The 27,956-nt window shown below is 47.4% G+C and overlaps 1 protein-coding gene across 1 annotated transcript in view; it reads left to right on the forward strand.

The window, feature by feature from the left end:
* LOC137434427 (neuroplastin-like) overlaps positions 1-24,894 on the forward strand; it is a 55,866-nt gene extending 30,972 nt beyond the window's left edge. The window contains exons 6-8 of the mRNA XM_068127405.2: positions 16,007-16,019; positions 18,545-18,595; positions 24,015-24,894. Coding sequence (XP_067983506.1) covers positions 16,007-16,019; positions 18,545-18,587 — 56 coding nt within the window. The 3' untranslated portion in view covers positions 18,588-18,595; positions 24,015-24,894. The remainder of the gene's footprint in view (positions 1-16,006; positions 16,020-18,544; positions 18,596-24,014) is intronic.
* Positions 24,895-27,956: the final 3,062 nt, after the last annotated feature.

Raw genomic sequence — 27,956 nt, forward strand, 5'->3', positions numbered from 1 at the left:
TGGATATGATGAAGAACATTCAGAGAAACCTGCTTTTCTGTTTACAAACATGTTTGAGATTGGTGGGACACATTTTGAACAACTGATGTAGCCAATCTTACAAATCTTATGTTTTTCCTATGATGTGTGACTTTGTGGACACCCTGTAGAATATCCTGGTTGAATAAGTGTCCACCCCCCTTATAATAGCAATTGTAAATTAGCTCAGGTGTAACCAATCGCCTCCAAAAATCACACACCTGAAGCCATATTGCAAAACGTTTTGTGGTCTGACAAAACCAAGATGGAACTTTTTGGCCTAAATGCAAAACGTTATGTTTACCGGCAACACAGCACATCACCCAAAGAACACCATCCCTACTGTGAAGCCTGGTGGTGGCAGCATCATGTTATGGGGATGTTTATATTCAGCAGGGACTGGGGCACTTGTCAGGATAGAAGGGAAAATGGATGGAGCAAACAACAGAAAATTCCGAGAGGAAAACCTGCTGCCTTCTTCAATAGAGCTGAAATTGGTACAGAAGTTCACCTTTCGGTATGACAACAAGCTGAAGCACACAGCCAAAGCTATACCTGGAGTGGCTATGGAACCAAAAGATAAATGTCCTTGAGTGGCCCAGTCAGAGCCCGACCTAAATCCAATCTAAACTCTGTGGCATCATTGAAGATTTCTGTCTATCAACGCTCCCCACGCAACTTGATTGAGCTTGACCAGTTTTGTACAGAAAAATGGGCAAATATTGCCCAATCAAGGTGTGCAAAGTTGTTGGAGACCTATCCCAACAGACTCACAGCTGTAATTGCTGTATATTGTTGTGTAATTGCAGTGGAAGGTGCTTCCACCAAGTATTAACCCAAGGAGTATGCCATTTCTAACAAGTAGTCGGTTGGACACTACATCAACGATGTTAGGGTTAGGGTTCACAGTGGAACAAAAAGTGAAAATCGTGACTTTGTGGTTTGAGACAAAATCCTACGTGTAGATGTGCTGATGATAGTCAGTATTACAATATTCACACCCGTAATAGACCTTCCAATGGGAGCATTCAGCGGTTTGTGGAGGGAGCACTTCCAAGGATATGGAAGCGTGAAAAATCAAAATAAAGGCAACAGTGGCCGCTTACCAAGTGTTACCAAGGACCAAGGGAACATTGATCTTGTGAGAGATTCCGTCATCGAAAGTCCGAAGAAATCCCATAATCGGTGTTCCTGGTGATCTCAGCCTCATCTGTGTGGTACATTCTCATTTCTGAACTCGAGCTCTAACCCGACATCATATCTGAAACTAATTCTGAATGACATGGCAAGACGAGTAGCAACGTGTGATTGGTTGACCTGAATGGAAAGGTACCCAAATTGGATCAACTCCTTGTGGTTCAGTGATGAAGCACACGTCTATTTGAATGGGGCTACCAATAATCACAACAACAACATCTTCTGGGGTGCTGAGCCTCCTGAGGAGGTGTCTGAGATGTCTCTCAAGGGCCCCAAGTCCATGTGCTTCTGTGAATTGAATGCCAGATGGGGTATGCTGGGGACCGTATTGATTCGAGGACACTAATGGTAAGATGGTGGCAGTCAATGGAGAGCGGTACTGCGAGGACTTACGCCGATTCCATGCTGATCTCGCTCAACTTCTGTCTCCAAACCAACTGACTTCCATGGTTCATGCAGGACAGTACCCCACTGCACACTGCAGGTGACACCATCGACTTGCTCCACCAGCTGTTTCAAAATCGTGTCATCAGCCTGGGCACAGCACATCAGTGGGTGACCCACAGCGTGGATTTGAAGCCATTGGATTTTCTTCTTTTTGGGTGCTGCCAAAGGTCAGGTTTACACCAACAAACTTCAAACCCTGGCTGTCCTGAAGCAGGAGGTGGAGGATTACCATTAGGCTACCACTCCAGCCATTTGCAGATGAGTTGTGGACAATTTTGGAGTCAAGATCCAAGCCTGTTTGAACAGAGTTGGAGCACACATTGAAAATGTCAATTACAAGCAGTATCATGAGTGATTTGAAAATGGCATGGTGGATGCTTTCTATCAATGTATCACTGAACTTGCTAACCTTTGGTAATTTTCCTGCCATAAAAAGTTAAAATAGTCTAATTTTTTGAAACACCGGTATATATATATACAGTCACATGAAAAAGTAAGTACACCCCATGTAAAGTTTTGACTTGTTCAACATTTTTCAACATACAGCTATTTGATCTTCATTTCAACAATATTGATAGATAAAGATGATATAATATAACAAATATCATGAAACATTTACATTTTGTAGTCTATTGTATGATTTAAGTAAACATCAATGCAAATTTTGCATGTGGAAAAAGTAAGTACACCCTTGGCTCCAATAGGTGGTATTGCCCCCTATGGCAGAAACAACCCCAAGAAGGCGTTTCTTATAACTGTCTACCAGTCTCTGACATCGACTGCGAGAAATTTTTGCCTACTCCTCCATGCAGAATTCTTTCAACTGTGCAATGTTTGAGGGGTTTCTTGCATGCACAGCTCGTTTCAAATCCCCCCACAACATATTGATGGGATTTAGATCTGGGCTCTGACTTGGCCATTCCAGAACCCTCCATTTCTTTCTTTTCAGCCATTCCTTGGTGGATTTGCTGGTATGTTTAGGGTCATTGTCATGTTGCAAGGTCCACCTACGGTTGAACTTCAACTTTCCGACAGATGGCCTCACATTATCCTCAAGCACCCTCTGGTACAATGAAGAATTCATAGTGGATTCTATGATGGTGAGCTGCCCAGGCCCTGATGCAGCAAAGCTGCCCCAAACCATAATATTTCCACCACCATGCTTTACAGTTGGTATCAGGTTCTTGTGGTCAAATGCTGTCTTTGGTTTTCGCCAAACATGTCTTCTGGTACTGTGGCCAAATAGCTCTACCTTTGACTCATCTGTCCAGAGCACATTGTTCCAGAAGTGCTGGTCTTTGCCGAGGTGGTCATTGGCAAAGTTTAGTCTTGCCCTGATGTTTTTTCTGGACAGCAAAGGTTTCCTCCTGGCACACCGTCCATGTAGATCAAATTTTGCAGCCTCTTTCTAATGGTAGACTCGTGCACTTTGACATCAACAGTGGCAAGAGCTACGTGTAGGTCCCGTGATTACATTCTAGGGTTCCTAGAGACTTCTTTCAGCATCTCGCGGTCTGCTCTCGGGCTGAACTTGCTGGGGCGGCCTGGCCTGAACAAGTTGGCAGTTGTTTGGAATCTTCTCCACTTGAGATGATCTTCCGGACAGTCGAATGATTGATTTCAAGTTGTTTGGAGATCTTTTTAAATCCCTTCCCAGACTTGTAGGCATCTATAACCTTCTTTCTGAAGGCCTGAGAGAGCTCTTTTGATCTAGGCATGGTGATGCCACACACTTCAACAACAAAGAGCAAACCAAACTAAATGTCTGAGGTTTAAATAAGACAGGTTCCTCCAAGATCCTCTCTAACGATGTTCTAATCATTTGCACCTGAGCTGGTGCACCTTATTCTAATTTTAGGTATTTGAAGTAGTGATAAATGTAGGGGTGTACTTACTTTTTCCACATGCAAAATTTGCATTTATGTTTATTTAAATTATACAGTGGACTACAAAATGTAAATGTTTCATGATATTTGTTATATTATATTGAAGGAGCTGTGCTCCAAGACGAATCGAAAGAATGGACGCGACAAAAAGCTGGAATTCGTCCGAGTTTCTTTATTGCATCAAATCAACTCGGGTACTCTGAAAAGCCCGTTTATCGGGCAGCATTATATACAAGCACTCGAATATCTCATGCCGGAGCGTTTGCCCTTAAAAGGCGTGACTGGGCGTGTCCGGGAGACCTGGGCGAGTCTGGACATGCCCGGGAACGGCGAGACTGGGTGTCGCCGGACGGGCCGGGCGAGCCCGGGAAAGGCGAGTCCGGGCATGCCCGGGAAAGGCGAGACTGAGCGTCTCCGGGCGGTCTGGGCGAGCCCGGCACAGCGATCGCTCCGTGGTTGCGTCCTCGGCAGGTGTAAGGCGATTGTGCATGTTCAGCGGCAACCGCTACACATGCCCCCCCAGAATCCACTTGCACCGGCAGGGTCAATTTAAGGGGGGTCCTGATGACCCGGCCAAAGCGACCCCTGGAGGGTCGGGGGGGGGGGGGGGTCTGGTGTGGGGGTGGGTGGTCGAGCGGGAGGCACCGTGGACGGGGGGTGGGCTGGCCGCGGAGGAAGGTCCAACCGAGGTGGTTGGTCGATGTCCACGTGCGCCGGCTTGAGGCGGTCCGCCGACGTCAATGACGAAGGACTTGTCGTCCCGTCGCTGGACCTGGAAGGGTCCGTCGTACGGCGGCCTGAGTGGCCCCCAGTGTGCGTCATGATGCACGAAAACGTACTCCGCTGTGCGAAGCGCTGGGGGGACGTAGGCCTGGGGTTCACCGTGGTGGGACGTTGGCACGGGGGCAAACCATCAGGCGGTCTCCTGGAGGTCCGAGCGCTGGCGAGCTGCGGACCAGGGACTGGTGGCGTCGGGCACGAATTCGCCTGGGACGCGTAGCGGCTGGCCGTAGACCAGCTCGGCGGTGGACGCCCGGAGTAGGCTGGGCCAAATCGGAGGTGATTTTCCTAATTCAATGTAATTTACCTAAAAGTTGTGAGTGAGTATCAGGAACAAAATCATGAAAAAAAAATTCAAAAATATTGACGTTTTACGGTCAGACAGCCCATTACCATAGCAACAGTTACAGACGACTCAAAAAATGCCTAAATTGACGATTTCTCAAGCTGTGTTTGACCCCCAGAGTTGATTCTGGTACCAAAAGATGCAGAATTGAAAGCCAAGGATGATTGGATAGCTTAACAATGTCTGTGACACAATTCAATACCACTTTTATCCAAAAAACTGATTTTTGTCTGAAATTTCAAGCATATTTATGGAAAAAAATTGAAAATTTTGCTTTTTAATCATAGGATAACCATTAATCAGATTAAATTTACTTTAAATTGTCTTTTACAACCTTGTATTGTCCAGTTTTTATAACTGTTATAACGTTGTTTAAATTTGGCCATCTTCATTTCAATAAAAAAAAGTTAACAAAAGCAGCTTACAATCATTAATTTTAATGCCTGCTTTCGGTTGTTACTCTAACCATTCATCAGGGCGTTCAAGGCGCTCTTGCACACATCAAGGATAGGCGCTCTTGTCTTCGATACAACGGCAGTGAACTCTGGGGTCAAGAGTGGAGTCGTAGTAAGACTGGAGACTGAGTTTGGCAGGAGTCTTCTGCAACTGGCGTGTCGGCACCACATCCACGAATTGGTTGGAGGGGCGTCTTGCTCAATAGTGTATGGCCCCACCACAGGACCTAATGAATAGCTGTTCAAGCGACTGCTCAACACTTGGAGTGAATTGGACCAGGGCAACTACACATTGGTCGAGGTGTCTGCTCAACAGAGAGAGCTGGCTGGCCATGTACATGCCACCATCACCTTCCTTCAGACGTGGATGGACAATAGCACAAAGGAGACTCTTCGACACGACTACCTGGAGCTGGCACACCTCACACTGCTGTTTCTTGGAGGGACTGTCCCTGATGGTATGAGGACCATCACTATCAAAGCTCCTGGGGCATTCCACCACGCCCGTTGGATGAGCAAGACTTTATACACTATAAAGGTGGCACTCTTCCGTTGGCAGCTGGGAGATATCTACACACCCGAAGAGCTGGAAGACATAACCAGTCTCGCTGCATTCATGTCAGTCTTCTACACTAAAGCGTGGTTGACATGTACCAGTGCTGCAGATGCACTATCTAACGACATGTACCTGATGAAGAACCTCCTCAAGGCTGAGGCCAGTATCGCAAAGAATCCAACAAAGTGGCCTGCCAAATTTCTGTCCTTTGTGACTGTGGCCCGAGAGAAGCTACAAAACCATTTGTGGTACCTCTCAGAGAGATTGGTCTCTTTGGCACTCTTCTCGGACAGAACGTCATCTGACAAGCAGACTATGAGAAGGGCTATGCTCAGGTACCATGGGACTGCACATAACATGATACAGGAGATGCCAGCCTCACAGCAATTGGGGAGTAAAGCCCTCAAAGACTTTGTTGGTTACGACTCTTGGAGCATGTTTGAACTCTTGGGTATTGACTCCAGTTTTGTCAAGCTCCCCGTTGCACAGTGGCCCACCTCAGACAGCTATCGTCATGGCAAGGAAGTTGTGGCCAAACTCCCAGTTGTCAATGACGCAGCAGAGCGGACACTTGGACTCGCCACAGATTTGAACACTAACAAGGCCCCCAAATCTGAGGCGCAGCTCCAGGCTCTATACAGGGTTGTGAAGGGCGTCAGGGAGAAGCTGCATGGACTGGCAACATCCACTGAGGTTGTGACTAAGAAGTCATTGGCCTCCATTGATTACAATTGGGACTAGGTTTTTTATTTTGTTATCAATGTTCAATGTCAGACCTTAAATTTGAGACAAAAAAAGCTTAATCAATGACAAAAGTTAATTTAAAGTACATTTAATTTGACTATAGCTCTGATTAATGATTATCCTATGATTAAAAAGCAAAATTTTCATTTTTTTTTCAAACAAATGCCTTAAATTTGAGATAAAAATGAGTTTTTGGGATAAAGGTTGTATTGAATTGTGTCACAGACATTGTTAAGCTATCCAATCATCCTTGGCTTTCAATTCTGAATCTTTTGGTACCAGAATCAACTCTGGGGGTCATACACAGCCTGAGAAATCATCGATTTTAAGGATTTTTTGAGTCGTCTGTAACGGTTGCTATGGTAACGGGCTGTTTTACCGTAAGACGTCAATATTTTTGAAAAAAAATGTCATGGTTTTGTTTCTGTTACCAGCCACAACTTTTAGGTAAATTACAACCTTGTAGTATGAAAAATTTAAAATCACCCCTGATTTGGCCCAGCCTAGCCCGGAGGTCCTCCTTGGGGGCCGTGCGGAGGCCCAAAAGGACCCACGGTAGCCGGTCGGTCCAGCCGCCGTCCTGAAGGCCGGCCATGAGCGCGGCCTTCATGGAACGGTGGAACCGCTCGCACAACCCGTTGGCTTGGGGGTGGTAGGCCGTGGTACGGTGGAGCCTGACCCCCAGGTTGCGGGCGACCGCGCCCCACAGCTCGGAGGTGAACTGCGGCCCACGGTCCGAAGAGATGTCCGCCGGTGCGCCGAAACGGGTGACCCAGGTGGCGATGAAAGCCTGCGCCACGTCGGCGGTGGTGGTGGAGATGAGGGGAACGGCCTCCGGCCACCTGGTGGTCCTGTCCACCATGGTGAGCAGGTGTGTGAAACCCCGTGATGGGGGGGAGGGGGCCCACCAGGTCCACGTTGACGTGGTCGAAACGCCGTTCGGGCACGGTGAAAGGTGCCAGCGGGGCCTGGGTGTGTCGGTGGACCTTGGCCTGTTGGCAGGCCGTGCAGGTGCTGGTCCAATCGCGGACATCCCGTCGAAGGCTGTGCCAGACGAATCGCGCCGACACCAGCTTCTGGGAAGCTTTCCGGCCCGGGTGGGAAAGGCCGTGTAGGGAGGCGAAGATGCGGCGTTGCCAGGTAACGGGCACGATGGGGCGAGGCTGGCTTTGGGAGACGTCGCAGAGCAGGACAGTGTCTGCGAAGGGGACGTCGGCCAGGCGGAGGCCCATGTCCGCCGCCCGGAGGGCTTGCACCGTGGTGTCGGTGGTCTGGTCAGCCGCCATAAGCGCGAAGTCCACGCCGAGGTGGACTGCGTTCGCGCTGGCCCGAGAAAGACAGTCGGCCACGGCGTTGTCTTTGCCGGCGACGTGCCGGATGTCCGTGGTAAACTCCGACACGGCGGAGAGGTGGCGCTGCTGGCGGCCGACCACGGCTCCGTGACTTTGGCCATTGCGTAAACCAACGGCTTGTGGTCGACGAAAGCCGTGAAGGGTCGGCCCTCCAGGAGGTGGCGGAAATGGCGAACGGCCAGGTGTAGACCGAGGAGCTCGTGGTCAAACGTGCTATATTTGAGCTCGTTCGGCCGGAGTTGCCGGCTGAAAAAAGCGAGTGGCTGCCAAATCCCGTTCACCCATTGCTCATGTACGGCGCCCACCACGTAGTCGGAGGCATCCGTGGTGAGGGCGATGGGAGCGTTGAGCACCGGGTGAGCGAGCAGTGCTGCGTCGGCGAGGGCCCGCTTTGAGCTTGTAAATGCCGCGTCCATGGCTGTGGACCAGATGACGTCGTGTTTGGCCGGCTTGCCCCGGAGGGCTTCGTAGAGGGGCCGCATGAGCTGAGCAGCGCGGGGCACGAAGCGGTGATAGAAATTCACCATTCCGAGGAACTCCTGCAGGGCCTTGATGGAGCGGGGACGCGGAAACGCGGTGATGGCCTCGACCTTGGTAGGCAGCGGCACGGCCCCGTTCTTGGTGATCTGGTGGCCCAAAAAATCAACGGCTGTCGTGCAGAAGTGGCATTTGGCCGGGTTGACGATTAGGCCGTGCTCGCTGAGGTGCCCGAACAGTGTTCGGAGGTGGAGGAGGTGCTCGGCCCGGGACGCGCTGGCGACGAGGATGTCGTCCAGGTAGACGAAGAGGAACGGCAGGTCACGCAGCACGCCGTCCATCAAGCGCTGGAACGCCTGAGCCGCGTTCTTGAGGCCAAATGGCATTCGAAGGAATTCGAATAAGCCGAACGGCGTGATGACGGCCGTTTTTGGGACATCGGCCAGCCTGACAGGTACCTGGTGGTATCCCCGTATCAAATCGATCTTCGAAAAAATGACCTGTCCTGCCAAACGGGCAGAGAAGTCTTGAATGTGCGGGATCGGCTAGCGCATGCTAGCGCATGCTAGCTGTCGGGGGTGGTAACGTCGTTAAGGCGGCGGTAGTTGCCACATGGGCGCCAGCCGCCCCCCGGCTTCGGTACGATGTGTAGTGGCGAAGCCCACGCGCTATCGGAGCGCCGCACGATGCCGAGGTGTTCCAAAGCGTCGAACTCGGCTTTGGCCACGGCGAGCTTGGCTGGGTCGAGGCGGCGGGCTCTGGCGTAGACCGGCGGGCCCGTAGTTGGTATGTGGTGCTCGATACCATGTAGTACCGCGACGGCCGAAAACGTTGGCCGCGTGAGGGCCGGGAACTCCGCGAGCAGGCGAGCAAACTCGTTCGCCGCCGGGAGGTCGCATGCTAGCTCGGTCGGCGCGGAGCTGCTCAACGTGCATGCCAGGGAGCTGAAGGTCTCGGCATTGACGAGGCGACGCCGTTTGACGTCAACCAGCAGCCCGTGTGCGCAGAGGAAGTCGGCGCCCAGCAGAGCCATGGGCACGCTTGCGGTCACAAAAGTCCAATAAAAGCGATGGCTGCCGAAGCAGAGGGTGACGTTGCGCGGGCCCAAGGTGCAGATGGCCGATCCGTTGGCCGCCACCAAGGAGGGGCCGCAAACCGCGGACTGCCTGTCCTGATCGGAGGCGGGTATGACGCTCAGTTGGGCGCCGGTGTCACACAGGAAGCGCCGTCCGGACGCTTTGTCCCTGATAAAAAGTAAGTTGCCCGTGTGGCCGGCGCTCATGGCTGGTAATGAACGCCGGCCCAGCCGTTTCCCGACTTGCCGAAAGTGCACGGGGGTCGGCATGTCCGGGCCTTTTGTCTGAACCTGGCATGGTAGTAACACCACGCCTGGTCAGGTGTAGGCCCCGGTCGTCGTGTTGGAGGCGGTCGGCGCGGCGTAGCGGCCGCCAATTGCGCCGGCAGTTCGGCCGCCGACCGTGCCGGATGCTCTGGCGCCATGGGCGTTGTTTCGGACGGCGGCGGGCTCCAGGTCGCTGCCCCGATGCGTTGGCCTGCCGAGGAGATCTTGTCGGCTTCCCTGGCGAGGGCGCGGGGATCCGTGATCTGCGTGCTTGCCAGGGCGAGGCGTACCTGGCTAGGCAGCTGACGGAGGAACAGCTCTTGAAAAAGAAAATCCGGGGCGTGCTCCCCGAGCAACGAGAGCATGTAATCCATTCGCTCGGACGGGTGCGTGTCGCTGAGCTCGGGCAGGTCGAGCAGGCGCCGTGCGCGTTCCGCCGATGAGAGGGCGAAAGCGTCGAGGAGGAGCTTCTTGATCGCGCCATACTTGTCAGCGGCTGGCGGGTGCTGGAGGAGGCTGAGGGCGCGGGCCGCGGTGGCTGAGCCGAGTGCTGCTACCACATGATGGAAGCGGGTGTTGTCGGCGGTGATGCCTCGCAGGGCGAACTGGGAGTCCGCCTGGGCGAACCAAACCGCCGCGTGAGCCTCCCAGAAGGTAGGCAGTTTGAGGGCAACTGCCATGTCCATGTCGGTAGGTCACCAATGAAGGAGCTGTGCTCCAACTCGAATCGAAAGAATGGACGCGACAAAAAGCTGGAATTCGTCCGAGTTTCTTTATTGCATCAAATCAACTCGGGTACTCTGAAAAGCCCGTTTATCGGGCAGCATTATATACAAGCACTCAAATATCTCATGCCGGAGCGTTTGCCCTTAAAAGGCACGACTGGGCATGTCCGGGAGACCTGGGCGAGTCTGGACATGCCCGGGAACGGCGAGACTGGGTGTCGCCGGACGGGCCGGGCGAGCCCGGGAAAGGCGAGACTGAGCATCTCCGGGCGGTCTGGGCGAGCCTGGCACAGCGATCGGCCTCATCGTGCTCGCATGATCCAACACTTTCTTGCTGACCGTCGTGTAGAGCATATGGAGTGGCCTGCCATGTCCCCGGATATGAATCCGATAGAGAACCTGTGGGCAGAATTAACGCATCAAATCGACCACTTGGACCAGCAGCCGACCTCTGTGCGTGAATTGCAGCAGGCTATTGTCACTGCATGGCAAGCGAATCCTGTCCAAACCTTGGCAAATCTCGTGAACAGCATGCCTCAACGTGTACGTGCTCTCCTGAATGCTCGTGGGGGTTACACGAAGTACTGAACTGTAATTTTACTGTCCGTAATCCCAGTCGTAATTTAACTTTTGTTTTTGTTTAAAAAATTTTTGGCTAATGTGCAAAATAAAGAGATACTTCTGGAAAACGTACAGAAGTTTAACACAGTACTGTCTGTGAATTGAGTTCGATATCAGTTTCCATCACTTTCAAGGATCAATTTATTTGTTTCGAAATGTCAAATGTGTTTTTTGTTTCTTTTAAACGTCACGTTAACAAAATCTAGAATAATTTCAACATAATTCCAATGAACTTTTGGTTCTAAGACATCTTGAAAAGTAAGTTCACCCCCACAAAAAAAAAAATTCCATATTAAATGCCAAGTCTGTGTTTATTTATTATTTTTTTATATATATATATATATATATATATATATATATATATATATATATGTTCAACACCCACCTGGTCACAAGTGTGCCGCACTGACCGGGTCCTCAGTCGAGGTCCTCAGCATCATCCCTTTTCGGCCCTTCAACCTCTAAGGTCAGCTAAGGTGGGCCAGCAGGGGCACATCCACATCCACATGCAGCAACTGCACCTGGATGCGTACATACCCCCACCCCCAGCCAGTGCGAACAACAACAACAACACACCCACATCCACATCCAGAATCCACAGCACCAAACAAACATGGTGGAACACTCAAAAACCCACCTTTATACCCTTCACCACTCACCAAAAAACACACCAGATCATTCATACACACACATACACACCCATACACACACATACACACATACACACACAACACCAACCAACCAACCACCTACCCTTACATCATACACCACTCAACACACAAAAACACACACTGATGCAAAAATTAATTCATGCAAAAACACACACCCTCACCCACTCACTCATATACACAAAATAAGAAATATTAATGGTAACAACAACAAAACAAAAAAACACACTCAACCAACCTACACCATTCGACGTGCCTCCGTAAACTTCCTCCATATCCAAAATGAGGCTTTCAAGGCAACCTGGGCCACCTTGTCACACATCCTCCTTCTTTCTGTTTCACACACTCCCAGCCTAGCAAGAAATGCAGAAAAGGAATTGCCAATATACCCTCTCCACCCCACCTCAAATGGCTGACACGAAACTCGCCAACCCTTCTCCCGGCACTCTGCCTCCAGCTCACTGTACTTTCCTCTCTTCCTCTCGTGCACCTCCTCCATGTTCTCGTCCCAAGGTACCGACAACTCCCCTAAGATGACCTGTCTTGTTGCACTTGACCAAATGACAATGTCAGGCTGCAACCTTGTCACACAGATCTCCTCTGGGAATACCAATTGTGGCTTTAGGTCTGCCACCACCTGCCAATCACAAGCATCTGACAGCCCTCTTGCTTTCCACCTCCTCCTCTTTCCACCTCTTACCACTTGGCCCTCTTTGACAAACCACACCGCTCCCCCATCAGTCTCCTTCTCCACTCTTCTCTCTCTCGATCTCAGCACCTCTTGTTGCACCATCTGCACCACCACCGCCAGGACCTGATCATGTCGCCACCTGTATCTTCCTGCTGCCAATGCTACTGAGCATGCACTCAGTGCATGCTGCACCGTTCCCACACCTCCACACAAATAACATCTCTCCTCCTGCAACAACCCCCACAATCTCAAGTTTACTGGTGACGGAAGCACATCATACGTTGCCCGCAACAGGAAATTCAACAATATAGGCTCCATCCTCCAAATCTCTTGCCACTTCAATATCCTCACCCGCACACCTTCCCACTTAGTCCAAGCACCTTGCTGTGCCTGACCGACTGCTTTCACATATCTCCCCTCCTCTTCCTTTCTTCTCACCTCCCTCTCAACCATCTTCCTCCTCTCTTTCACACATGCCTTTCCCCATCGCTCATGCTCCATCCACCCCAAGCCATGCTTCCCATGCTGTACCATCCCCATGACCTCCTCCTGTTGCAACCGCTCCTCCATCTCGTCCACCTCTGCTCTTGCATTCCACTTCCGACTTCCCTTCTTCTCTGGGAGAGCATTCTTTACCACTGCATCACTTGAATCCCGCAACATCATGAACTCCCGCACCCTCACCACCTTAAACTCCTCGGTTAATGATGTCAAGGGAAACTGGAGTTTTCCACCCTGACCATAAAAGGCAATGTTCGTCACACAGCGTGGCACTCCCAACCACCTCCTCACAAACCCACTCACCACAACCTCCATCCTCTCTACATGCCCAATTGCAATATCATACATCATCAATGGCCACAATACTCGTGGCATCAACCCAAACTTCAAACACCATACCTTCAACTTACCCGGCAAACCACATCCATCAATCCTCTTCAAACCTCTCAAAAGCTTGTTTCTGACCTCCTCTACTCTTCCCACATCATTCAACTCCACTGTATACCATCTTCCCAAACTCTTCACAGGGGCCTCTACCAATGATGGAACCACCTCCCCTCCCAGCTCAAACCTGTGCATGTTATCCACCACTCCTCGTCTCACTACCACACTCCTCGACTTTCTTGCTTTAAATCCCATTCTTGCCCACCGCATCAACCTTTCCAGTCGGCCCAGTACCTCTACTGCTGCATCAGCGGACTGTTGGACAACTGTCGGGTCATCCATGAAAGCAAACATTGCTGGCAACCTCTGACCAGGGGCTAGCTCCACTTCTTTCCCATGTCCACTCACCGCACGTATCAACAACTCCATAATCAGCACAAACAAAATTGGGGAGATCGTACATCCCATCGGGATCCCCACTTCCAACTTCTGCCACTCTGTTACATAGGACTGTGTCGCAAACCGCATCCAAAACTGATCATAATATGCCATCAAAAAATCCCTAAATCTCCGTGGCACCCAAAATAAATCCATGGCATAGCTGATCAAGGCATGCGGCACTGACCCATATGCATTCTCCAAATCCAGCCATACCACCGCCACATCCTTCCTTTGCCTCTTTGCCTCCTGTAACACTTGCCAGACCATTGCCGAGTGTTCAATGCATCCTGGTGATCCTGGTATTCCTGCCTTCTGCACAGAACCATCCACAAAACCATTCCCTCTGATGAAGCCTGAGAGCCGTGCCGCAAAGACACTCATCAATATCTTCCCATCTACATCGAGCAATGATATTGGTCTAAGCTGCTCCAGTGTCACAGCCTCCTCCTGCTTTGGAATATAAACTCCTTCCGCCCTAGTCCATTGACTGGGCACCACATGCCACCTTCAGAGCCTTCCACAGATACTGCCTGATGCCTACACAACTCTTAAAAACCTTGTATGGCACTCCACTTGGTCCTGGAGCCGATGCCGCCCGTGCCTTCCTCAAAACTGCCTCAACTCAGACATATTTGGCTCTGACAAATCAAATGGAACACCTGGCTCTGTCGGTCTCACCAATCCTTCGATGTCCTCCACCAATTCGTTCCTCCTTGTGTCTGCGTACATGGCACGCAGGTGACCTTCCAACTCTTCCTTTGGTACTTTCAGTACACCAAATCGAGACGGCTCCAACAGATCCTTCATAAACTGAAAAGGCTTCTCAAAGAACCTCTTTCTCTTCCTCTGCTTCTCCTTTCTTCGCCTCTTCATCCTTTCCACTCTCTTCAACTTCACCAACCTCATCCTCACCTGCTTCGTCAGCACCTCAAGCCCATTCCTCTCCCCTTCCACAACCCTCTTCCATCTTCCATTCAAACTCCTCAACTCCATTCTCAACTCATGGATCTCCCTCTGCCTCCTGCTCAAACATGCCTCCTTCTCACTCCTCTCTACACACTCTTTCACTCCAAACGTGACACATGCATACTCAAACACAATCTCATTCATCTTTCTCAATCTATCTTCCACCCTTCCTTTCAACCAAAGAAGCGCCCCACACATCACTCCATCCATTCTCTCCCATACTTCCCTTTCTCCCATACCTGGCCATTTCACTCTCCTCCTCACATCCTTTCCCTGCTGAAGTACAACCCCAGGACATACAACACTGTGGCTTGCAACCTGGCTGTTTCTCCCGGCCGTCTTACGTGTCCCCTTTGTGTCATTTCTGTCAGTTGATTGTTTGTTTGACATTTGTATTACAGTGTACAAGAAGGTATAAATAAATGAATGACATGTTTATCTAACCATTTATTCAGGGGAAAATTATTACAGAAGTGTACCAAGCTGTTTTACTTGCAATTTTCAAAGTGCCCTCCCTCGTGATCGATGCACAATTGCAGCCGAGCAGGCACAGAGTGGCACACACGCTTGCAGAGTTCGATATCAATTTCCTCAAACTTTGCAGTGATTTGAGCCTTCAATTCCTGAATGGTACGAGGCTTTTCATGATAAACAAGGTCTTTCATGAGCCCCCAAAGAAAGAAATCTGGAGGTGTAAGGTCTGGGGAGCGTTATAAGGAGTCTTAAGCGTTATAAGGAGCGTCATAAGTAAGCGTCTGGGGAGTGTAAGGTCTAAATGGTTCGATAAACATGTCATTCATTTATTTATACCTTCTGGTACACTGTAATGCAAATGTCAAACAAACAATCAACTGACAGAAATATATATATATATATATAAACAGAAATCGGGCGCTACTTTTGATTCACCCTGTGTGTGTATATATATATATATATATATATATATATATATATATATATATATATATATATATATATATATATATATATATATATATATATATATATATATATATATATATATATATATAACATATCGTGCTATACAATTTTGTCCTGAGACCGATAATGTGATGTGCCACCAGGTGTCGCCACAAGCGATGGAATTGCCAATGTGACCTGACACCGATTCTGTGATTGTTAGTGATATAGCTGAAAGCAATACCACTGCTTGTACTGATCAATTGATTTACCGCGGGTTGCCTTGTTCCTTCGTTTGACGGGCATGGCATCATCGCATTCGCCATTTTGTGGAAACCTTGGTCATGGACTTCCAGATGATTATTGTACAGTCCATCACCTGTCTAAAGTGTTGCAATTATGTGATTATGAACCATGGTGCCTTTTAATTAATTTTTCTTTGAACTCTTCCCTTTCCTTCCGGTGCCCTGGCCTGGACTGCAACACAGATGACGAACCACTGTAAGTGCCTTTGTGATCCTGTAAATGTTGGAGGTTTGTTTTTCAATCTGCGAGTAAATCTGCTCCTTCACTTTTGGTGCAATTGAGTGACATGCTATAACAATGCCTTTTATATAACATGAACTCTTAAGAACAGTGCTGCTTTAAAAAGGTTCCTGAAAGCTTTTGGCATTTTCATTTTGCAGGTTTTAACAATGCCAGTGCATAAATTTTACAGAAGTATTCTTTTGAACATATCCGAAGGCATGTTGGAAAGTAATGCCTCCAATTATTATATAACTAGATAGTCGAATGAAACAGACATACTCCCTCCCATCAATCGTTATTCTACCATGGTGGATATTTACAGTATATCTCAACGTAACTCACGTCTGTCTTCCACACATTTCTACCAACGTTTGAGTAGTTTTGGGATGCCGTCACGACAAAACTGTGTGTCTTGTTGACTTTTAAGCAGCACTTCACATCGGCTTTGCCATCATCGTTGGGGGTGTGGGGGGGGGGGGGGCGGGTAATGTTATTGACAACGGTGTTTGTTCGGTTTGGGGGAGAGATGGAAATCTGACGCCGAGTTGGGGCTGGTGATCCTTTTGTGACTCCATTGACTGTCGTAACCATTAAGATCGTAATGGTGCACCCAACTCTCATCTCTCGTCATATCCAGTCATTTCATCTCCAGTCATCTCATCCCCAGTCATCTCATCTCCAGTCATCTCATCTCCAGTAATCTCATCCCCGGTCATCTCATCCCCAGTCATCTCATCCCCAGTCATCTCATCCCCAGTCATCTCATCCCCAGTCATCTCATCCCCAGTCATCTCATCCCCTGTCATCTCATGCCCAGTCATCTCATGCCCAGTCATCTCATCCCCAGTCATCTAATCCCCAGTCATCTAATCCCCAGTCATCTAATTCCCAGTCATCTAATCCCCAGTCATCTAATCCCCAGTCATCTCATCCCCAGTCATCTCATCCCCAGTCATCTCATCCCCAGTAATCTCATCCCCAGTCATCTCATCCCCTGTCATCTCATCCCCAGTCATCTAATCCCCAGTCATCTCATCCCCAGCCATCTCATCCCCAGCCATCTCATCCCCAGCCATCTCATCCCCAGCCATCTCATCCCCTGTCATCTCATCCCCTGTCATCTCACCCCCAGTCATCTCACCCCCAGTCATCTCACCCCCAGTCATCTCACCCCCGGGTCATCTCACCCCCGGGTCATCTCACCCCCGGGTCATCTCACCCCCGGGTCATCTCACCCCCGGTCATCCCACCCCCGGTCATCCCACCCCCAGTCATCTCACCCCCAGTCATCTCACCCCCAGTCATCTCATCCCCAGTCATCTCATCCCCAGTCATCTCATCCCCAGTCATCTCATCTCCAGTCATCTCATCTCCAGTCATCTCATCTCCAGTCATCTCATCTCCAGTCATCTAATCCCCAGTCATCATCTCCAATCATCATAGTCAGTCATCTCATCCATAGTCATCTCATCCATAGTCATCTCGTCTCCAGTCATCTCGTCTCCAGTCATCTCGTCTCCAGTCATCTCGTCTCCAGTCATCTCGTCTCCAGTCATCTCATCCCCAGTCATCTCATCCCCAGTCATCTCATCCCCAGTCATCTCATCCCCAGTCATCTCATCCCCAGTCATCTCATCCCCAGTCATCTCATCCCCAGTCATCTCATCCCCAGTCATCTAATCCCCAGTCATCTCATCCCCAGCCATCTCATCCCCAGCCATCTCATCCCCAGCCATCTCATCCCCAGTCATCTCATCCCCAGTCATCTCATCTCCAGTCATCTCATCCCCAGTCATCTAATCCCCAGTCATCATCTCCAATCATCATAGTCAGTCATCTCATCCATAGTCATCTCATGTCCAGTCATCTCGTCTCCAGTCATCTCGTCTCCAGTCATGTCATCTCCAGTCATCTCACCCCCAGTCATCTAATCCCCAGTCATCATCTCCAATCATCATAGTCAGTCATCTCACCCATAGTCATCTCATCCATAGTCATCTCATCCATAGTCATCTCATCTCCAGTCATCTCGTCTCCAGTCATTTATTCCAACCCTCATCTCCATTCATATCCAGTTATCTCATCTCCAGTTATCTCAATTCCATTCAGCTCATCTCCAGTCATCTCATCTCCAGTCATCTCATCTCCAGTGATCTCATCTCCAGTGATCTCATCTCATTTATCCCAGCTCTCATATCAAACGCTTCACACTTCACAGCACTGACAATGCTGTGCTGCACTCTGTTATCTTGACTAACATAGCACTGAGACATCTAGTGTCAGAATCCCGAAACTTCGCATGCAGTGTTGCGAGAAGAACTAATTTGCGGACTGAGTTTTGTTTCATTCAAATATCTTTGCCTGTTTTGGAGAAAAAGAACAGGAGGTATTGCTTTTCAACACACCCTTGTAATAACAATATCAGTATTTGTGTTGCATTTTGTGCAAAATTCCATTATGAAATAACCTTTATTTATTTATTTATTTTTCCTCTGTAGGAAGAGCAACTCTACAAATAACCACAAGCGCAAGTCCACCTGAATCTCTGGGTAAGGGTTCACGGAAGATGCATTTATGTTGGTATGGGAGTGGGATGGTTGGGGGGCAGCAAGTGAAGTTGTGCAGAAGTGTAAGAGAGGCAGATGGACATTTATCTGTGAGAGTGCTCGAGAGCCGTTGCCTTCTTTGACATTTTATCTATTGAGCCGATGTAATGGCTCGTTGCACATGTTTGTTACATTCTTGTCAGACGCTTTAGAAAGTGCTTCGTTAACACGGGCGATGTGGCATCAAAACTCACCTCTGACTTGATTGGATTGCTGGGACAGGCCTATGCTTGGGAGTCCTTGTGTGACAGGGACAGCCTGCTGTGTGTTGCCGGCAGCCTGGCTAATTGGATCGGGCAGCAAGTTATTTGGCAACCTGCTTGGCTTGCAGTGGGGGGAAAAATATCTTTGGCGAGCATTTCTCAGTTTGTTTTATCCCCACTCTGCAAGTCCCAGTGGAATGTATCGAGAACCGTGCTTTAAAACTGTTGGGGGCGGTTATTTTGGAAAAATAGGGTAATAGGCACACATTGTATCCTTTGACTTACGGAGGTGCTTGGAGTGGATACGGTGACTGAAGAATGTATATACTTGCCGTGAGAAATTATTTAACGACTTTTAAACTTTTTAATAAACTGTGGATCTCCAGTCATTCGGCAACGAATGTTCGGCAACGGCCTAGACATGTGTACGCAAACCATGGTTATTGAGGAAAGAAACCCAACCACTTGTTGTGATACAATTACCTTCGCCTGAACGAAACGATCCTTGAAACTTGCATCCAAATTGCGCATCTCCGAAAGAATTTGCTTACATGTGTGTGCATGACACATGTCCGTGCCCTCTCTAAATTGGCCACCCATGTTGTCACAAGTCATTTTTGGAACGACAAGGTGTCATTTAACGTGAATGAGTTGATTTGTGCAATCAGGGGATGGTTTGCCCAATTTGCTGATGGTTGGAATGAGTTGACGCGGCTGTGCCGCTGTCGCCCTCAGATGCAATGTTCATGACGGTGTCATGTCTCTGGCACTGACATATCATCACAGTGTCAGGTTCCGCCAGATTGAACATTTCGAGGATATACCTCGTTCAGATCTGCCAAGGACCTTACAACCCCTCCTGAGGATCGTTATCTTGTCACTTGCCAGAAGGAATTGCTTTTCTATGGCACAAACCCTCCAAAATGTTATTTCGTAGGCAGCCCATAGCTGCTTGGCTGCATCATTTCCTGGGCGTCACCAGTAAGCTGGTACTCATTTTGCCGACTTTGAATGGATGATAGGCCGAGTCAACCCACCTGGTGTTAATTCCACCGCATGACAGGGGCTCTAACGCAAGACCCTAAGATCATAAGCCAGTCACCTTAACCGTTACGCCAACGCCAGGCTTTATCCAAGATTATCTGCAAAGACCATTCGACTACCAAATTTCCCAAACAGTTCAAGGTAGGCTTCATGTTAGTGGAATGCGATCCTTAAAACCAACGATCCGCACCCCTCTAACGCAGCACTTTTGACAGCAGCCCGTGCATTGGGCGACGCGACATCACAATTGGAAGGTGAACCGTGGACACCATTTTCTTTTCACCAATAAGTTTAGATTCTGCCAGGAATCGTGTAATATAAGTGCTGGAGTCTGTAAACGATGTGGTTAGTGATTTTCTGTCGGTACCATTAGGCAGCAAGATCTGATTGGTGGGAGCAGCCTGATGGTGTCATTCGAATTGGTTGAAGAACTGATTTTATCATTCCGCTGGATGTCATGACTGGTGTCCGATACAGGGATGAGATTATTGTCCCTGTGGTCGATCCTCTAGTCCAAGATTCAAACTTGTTCTACCATTCAACCACCATCATGATGACATCTATCCACACTGCACATATGTTGGCAACACTCCACTTCAGGACCATGTCATTGGCATGGGCTGGCCTGGACGATTTCCCAATTTGGATTTGATTGATTGTGCCTGCCACATTTGAGGAGAGTGTTTGCGGTCGTCAAGGCGCCCACATTCTCGTGATCAACTGGAAGTGGCCCTGGTTTGAAGAGTGGTACAATGTCCCACAATGAGAGCACAATGTCCCACATCATCTGATTTGGCTGGTGATGGAACGAGCACAAGCTTCTAATGGGGTCAATGGTGGCCACACGCTATTACGACCATTCCTGCCAATCGCCATTTTATTTTCCATAACGGTTTAAATTTTGTTTCCACTGACGTGACATCAATTGTTTATATTTTTTCAATGTGCTCTTCTTCTTCAACCATAATATGACCAGGTTTGCATGTATGAACAAAGCAATACAAGCCTCGAAGCTTTTGTATCTTTATTTTTTTGTGAGGATTATATTTGACATTTCTTGCTTTACAAATGGTTCCCTGTCATCCGGTAGGCCGGCAGGACAGCATAGATATATCGCACTCACCTCTGACCCGTCTACCCTGGGTTCGAATCTCGAGCCAGCTTTAAGCTGCCACGCTGGAGTTTCGCGGGCAGAGCGATTCTTCAATGTGTGTACCATTCCTCGGATGGACGTTAAACTGGGCGTCCCGTCTGCCAGCACGAGTTGGATGTTAAGGAACACGCGGTGTCTCTCTCAAACAGTAGTCGAGCTATCACCGGCACTCCAAATCAATTATATATTCCCTCCTTGACTGACGACTGTGAAAGCAAAGGCAAACCACCTGGCAAATCCCTTACCAAGAAACTCTCAACAGCACCAACGCTCTGTGGAGAGTATTCTACATATCAATCATCATCATCCTCGGGGAGAATTTTCCTCCCCTAGGTGTTGGCAAAATATCTCATCGTGATTTCCAAGTCCAATACCAGTGCATTGCAATGATGCAGACGGCCTTGACATGGATTGGACTGTTGCTGTTGTGGCACTTTGAGAGTGTTCACGCTTCACGTACAGATTCCCTTTCCAATCGCTGTCAAAAGCATCTGTTCCAGTTTTAGCACAAGTGTTCCAAGACAGCGACTGCCACAGGCAAGAGATTCCCGGTCTTGTGTGCACATATGACACTTCTGGAGGTTTCATTTCCAAATGCCCACGTCATGCCTCGGAGCATGCCTGACCGTCAAATGGCACGAGGCGATAACCGGGGTGGAAGTCGTGGCATTGGACCAAATTCAGTGGTAAATGTAGTCTGCACATTTACAATGGGCCATTTCAAATGTGCTGTCTTCGGCGACATGCAGATTTATCGAAGATACCACCGGCCGTCCACAGTCCACACCCATGTGGAAATGATCATAATAGCCAGGAAAACCTGACTGAACACTTTTCTCAGGTATTCCTGCATCCTACCTGCAAGGTCGATCGTGTATTTGAATGTACAGTATTTGAAAATGAATTATGTACTTTAACCTTTGAGGGGTTTGTGGCCAGTTAATACTTTTTAATTACCTGCGCCACCAAAGGTGGGCGGAGGTTTATGGTTTCTCCCTTGTTACTTGGCAAAAAAATACATTTTTGACAAGTACGTTGATCACTCGTGTGTGTGTGTGTTTCTTTGTGTGTTTCTTTGTGTGTGTTTCTTTGTGTGTGTGTTTCTTTGTGTGTGTGTTTCTTTGTGTGTGTGTTTCTTTGTGTGTGTGTGTTTCTTTGTGTGTGTGTTTCTTTGTGTGTGTGTTTCTTTGTGTGTGTGTTTCTTTGTGTGTGTGTTTCTTTGTGTGTGTGTGTTTCTTTGTGTGTGTTTCTTTGTGTGTGTGTTTCTTTGTGTGTGTGTTTCTTTGTGTGTGTGTTTCTTTGTGTGTGTTTCTTTGTGTGTGTGTTTCTTTGTGGGTGTGTTTCTTTGTGGGTGTTTTTCTTTGTGGGTGTTTTTCTTTGTGTGTTTCTTTCTTTGTGTGTTTCTTTCTTTGTGTGTGTGTTTCTTTGTGTGTGTGTTTCTTTGTGTGTGTGTTTCTTTGTGTGTGTGTTTCTTTCTTTGTGTGTGTGTGTTTCTTTGTGTGTGTGTTTCTTTGTGTGTGTTTCTTTCTTTGTGTGTGTTTCTTTCTTTGTGTGTGTTTCTTTCTTTGTGTGTGTGTGTTTCTTTGTGTGTTTCTTTCTATGTGTGTGTGTGTTTCTTTGTGTGTTTCTTTCTATGTGTGTGTGTGTTTCTTTGTGTGTGTGTGCTTCTTTGTGTGTGTGTGTTTCTTTGTGTGTGTGTTTCTTTGTGTGTGTGTGTTTCTTTGTTTGTGTGTGCTTTGTGTGTGTGTGTTTCTTTGTGTGTTTGTCCGCTCACTTATACTTGCCTACAGGTCACAATTTTAAACCGATCTTTGCGAAACTTCACCAAATGGTGGAGTTGGTGGTCCGACAGAATCCTATTTATTTTTTAGGTCAAAAGGTCAACATCGGCCAAAGGTCAACCACTTTTCTTCATATTTCTAAAATTCTTAATTTTCATCCGATTGACTTGAGAAATTTGAATCAGATTAACATATCAGCTAACTGAATTCAACCACCAACTTTTTTTGAGATCAACATAGGCCAAAAGGTCAACATAGGCCAAAAGGTCGACAACTTTTTCAAATTGCTAAAAGCCTCAGTTTTCATCCGATTTACTTGAAATTTGAAAGTAACTTTCATATCAGCAAACTGAATTCAACAACCAACTGTTTTTGAGATCAACGTAGGCCAAAAGCTCAACATAGGCCAAAGGTCAACCACTTTTTTCAATTTTCTAAAATCCTCAAATTTTCATCCAGTTGACTTGAAATTTGAATAGAGTTTTCATAACAGCTAACTGAATTCAACCACCATCTATTTTTGAGGTCAGCTTAGGCCAAAAGGTCAACATAGGCCAAAGGTCAACAGCCTTTTCAAATTTCTAAAATCCTCAATGTTAATCTGATTGACTTGAAATTTGAGTAGGATTTTCTTATTAGCTAACTGAATTCAACCACCAACTATTTTTGAGGTCAAAAGGATGCTCCACTGAGTGCCATTCTACTTTCTTCTCTTTTGTCAAGTGTCGCTTTATGAGTGATTTTTCATTTGTTTGTTTGTCTGTATGTGAGCAGGATATCTCAAAAAGTTGTGGAAGGATTCGGCCGAAATTTGGGGGAGAAGTTGGGTGTGTGAAAAGTGAGAATTGACTAAATTCTGGTGAAGATCTGGATCCGAGAATCTTTTAAGTGATTCTTCGCTACTGAGAGATGGGGCCCAAAACGATATATATCACAAAATTTCAAAGTGTTCTGGACGAGTTATGACAAAACTAGGTGGATGAGTTGGATAGGTGACAAGATCAAGCCGATTAAATTTTGGTGCAGGTTTGAATCCAGATCCGGCCTATCAGTGGGACACAGAACATAAACTGTTCAGCCTGGCAGAGGTACGTGCTCTACCGAGTGCCGGTGTAGTTTGATTTGTGATGCGATGTAAAAAGAAAATAATTGATTAATTAATACAAACACTTTTTTTCCAGTTCTGTTGGCACGAAGTACAAATCAGATGGAGCTGCATCATCACGCCAAGCATGTGTCCATCACCACTACTAGTATAACACTTTTGTGCACATGCTGCTGTTTATGTTGAACCCTTGACACTCCTTTAGCCCAGCGTCTTGGTCTGTTCTCCGCCAGGTGAGCTGGGATTATTGTGCTTCGGCTTTTGAGATTTTAATGATTTGCAGTTTTGTGATTGTGCGATTGAAATTCCTTGACTCGTTAGTGCATGCCACGTGATGTTTGTATCTTATTGTGCATGATTATCTTTGAAGACGTTGGGATGTAGGATCTAAAGTCTAAGTTGAAGTACGAGGAGGGTCGGTGGGAATAAAGAGGGGGGGGGGGGGGAGTGAAGGGGTGAATGGTGAATGAATCGTGTGAGGAGGATGCCTGATGTCATGAAAGTGGATGGAGAGAGAGAGAGTATGAGAGAGTGAGAGAGAGTGAGAGAGAGTGTGAGAGAGTGAGAGAGAATGAGAGAGTGAGAGAGAATGAGAATGAATGAATGAATGAATGATGGAATTGGGAAGTAGAGAGGTGTGGGTAGAGTGTGTAATGATTTCTAAAACACTTTAAAGATGTACAGGCTTGTTATTTGGGTGTAATTTCATTTATTAAGGAACTTGTTAAAAGTTAACTGCATTACCTTGCTGTTAGTGTAAACTGCATTACCTTGCTGTTGGCTGTTCTTTCTTGCCTGTGAATTTCACGTTTTTTAATTATTATTATCAGTACAATAGTAATATAATAATGATGCAGTACAGCACAGCTCTGCTTTTGAGTGTAACTTCGAAGCTTTGGCCAATATTTGTCTCCACCCAACTCTCACCTTCAATTGGAATAAATCACCCTTCCCTATTGGTGGTATGGAGATGTTTTTTTGTACTTTGTTTACTGCTCTTAAAGGTTCGTGCGTGCACAGGTGTATGCTTCATTTGGAAATGAGCCAAACTCAAAAGTTCACTCAAACCCGTGTTGTCATCACCAGTGAGTTCTAAGCTAAATTCAAGCCAGATTTGTAGCATCTCTACTTGCCAGAATCATGCACTTGCCGATTCCAAGCCAGCACAACGACTTCTCCAAACGTGCTGGATCATTCTGTTCAGGTGCTCTACCAATGCGAAATGTGGACTTTGGTTTGAGCTCGAAATATTTCCGGCCACGAACTTGCTAATTGAGAACGAGGCATTAGCTCACATATGTGGTCATTGTGAATTTCCATCATGCTCTTTGATATCTGAAACCAAGCAAGCACAGGCTGTCACGAAGCCGGAAGAGCCACCTTGAAACCAAGAATGGGCCAATATGTATGCTGTGTGTACATGTTTGCCAAACCAACAATGTACCCTGAAAGCAACATTTACCAATGGAGTATTTAACACAGCATGAACTAAAATTGTATCTTCTGATGAGTGAAGTCAGTGATCAATACATGATATAGCTGCTATTATTTATCTCTTTATTACCTCCACCACCAAAGGTGGAGGTTATGTTTTCACCCCTGTCTGTCTGGCTGTGAGCAAGATATCTCAAAAAGTTGTGGACAGACTCAGACGAAATTTGACAGAGAGGTAGTGTAGTGTAAGTGACAAGGACGAAATGATTAGATTTTGGTGAACATCTGAATATGTATTCGGATACAAGAATTATTTAATTTCTAAGTGATTCGTCACCATTGAGTGATCGGGTGAAAAGAGATATACAACGTGATATTTAAAAAAGTTGTGGACGAGTTGATTAGGTGACGAGAACAAGCCGATTCGATTTTGGTTCAGGTCCGAATCCAGATCCGGCCTATCAGTGGGATACTTAACATAAACTGTTCCGCCTGGTGGAGGTATGCGCTTTACCGAGTGCCGTTCTAGAACGTTATTTTCTATCTATTTCCTTCACTCGCTCCTCATGTTCACTGCACATCTATCTTTAACTCCGCCACCAAAGGTGGATGGAGGTTATGTTTTCACCCCTGTCTGTCTGTTTGTTTGTCTGTCTGTGAATAAGATATCTCAAAAAGTTGTGTATGGATTCAGACAAAATTTGGCGTATGTGACAAGGACGAAATGATTAGATTTTGGTGACGATCCGGATTCTGATCTGGCTCGTAGAATTTTTTAAAAGTGATTCTTCACTATTGGTAGATCGGGCCAAAACCGCTATATAGCGAGATATATGTCTCCACTCTCTGCCGCTCAATTCCTCTTCCCTCAGATCGGCAGTCTGCTGCCTCCTCACTCTCAGAAGACCTGGACAAAATCACAGACTGGTCAAACAAGTGGAACATGTCTTTCAATCCTGACAAATCTCACACTCTTACTATGTCTCTCCGAAAAGATCGACTGGACAACCCTCCCATCTACTTTCTCAACAATCCTCTCCAAGAAGTTCTGTCGCTCAAGATTTTGGGTCTCACTATCTGCCATGATCTTTCTTGGGAAAACCACATTTCCAAGCTGGCCTCCAAAGCCAGTCGCCGACTGGGCATCCTCCGTCGTGCGAAGTCCTTCCTCGGCACACCTGAGCTCCTCACCACATACAAGGCTTTCATCCGCAGCTCAATGGAATACTGTTCTCCCCTATGGGCCGGTGCTCCTGCCTCACACCTAGCTCGGCTTCACGCTGTTGAAACCAAAGCTTTCAGAATTATTGGAATCTCCCGCGATGAAGCTATCTCTGAGGGCCTTTCACTCACTCACCGCAGGCAGGTAGGTGGTCTTTCTGTCTTCTACCGACTCCTCTCCGGCCTTGCACCCCCAGCTCTCTCTGTGCTCTGTCCCCCAAATATTCCTACAGGTCGCACAAGATCTGCCAGCAACCCTCTGATGGTTAAACTGCCGAAATCTCGGCTCTCCGCTCACCTTCACTCTTTCATTCCTCTTTTCTCCCGCCTCTGGAACAAACTCCCTCACTCCCTTCAATCCCACTCCTCCCTCCAGGTCTTTAAAACAGCTGTTCACCACCATCTCTTATCTTCCCCCATCCAAAACCTTGATCTTTTCTACCCCCGCTAATTCACCCCAGATCCACCTTGTTTGAAATTCCAACTTCTTTCCTGGAAGTCCTGGCAGTGTCCATATGTTTTATACCTCTCCCACTGCCCCCTTCCCACGCCCCCCCCCCCCAAAGCCCTCGCCCTCTCTCAGATCTCTCGATGTCTCCATGTCTCTCGGTCCCTGCTCTCAAATGTTGTGTTTGTGTCCTTCCCCCTCTCTCCCCATCTTGTCTACCGCTCCCTATGTTATATGTTTTATGTGTCGGTTTGTCTTTCTGTGTGATTAATGTTCGCTCTTTCACGAGCCTCGATATTGTATACAAAAAAAAAAAAAAAAAAAAAAATCTCAAAAAGTTATGGACGGATTTGGACGAAACCTGGTGGACCGATTGGGTGTTTGTCAACGAAGAATCAGTTAAATTTTGGTGAAGATCCGGATTCCGATCCGGCTAGCAGAATTTTTCAAGTGATTCTTCACCATTGAGAGGTAGGGCCAGAAACGATACGTAGCATGATATCTCAAAAAGTTATGGACGGATTTGGACGAAATTTGGTGGACAGGTTGGGTGTCTGAGAAGGACGAATCAATTAGATTTTGGTGAAGATCTAAATATGGATTCGGATATGAGAATTATTTAATTTATAAGTGATTCTTCACCATTGAGAGATCGGGCGAAAAGCGATATATAACATGATATTTTAAAAAGTTATGGACGAGTTATAACTAAACTTGGTGGATGAGTTGGTTTGATGACGAGAACAAGGTGATTAGATATTGGTTCAGGTCCGAATCCAGATCTTGACCTATCATTCGGATACAAAACAAATTGTCCAGCCTGGCGGAGATACGTGCTCTACCGAGTGCCGTTCTAGTTGATCTTGCAGTTTTGAAGTCTTTTGTATGAGTCTGTGTTATACTTTCATAAAAGGA

Source organism: Myxine glutinosa, chromosome 10 (assembly GCF_964187855.1).
Source record: "Myxine glutinosa chromosome 10, kmMyxGlut1.1, whole genome shotgun sequence".
NCBI classification, from domain to species: Eukaryota; Metazoa; Chordata; class Myxini; order Myxiniformes; family Myxinidae; genus Myxine; species Myxine glutinosa.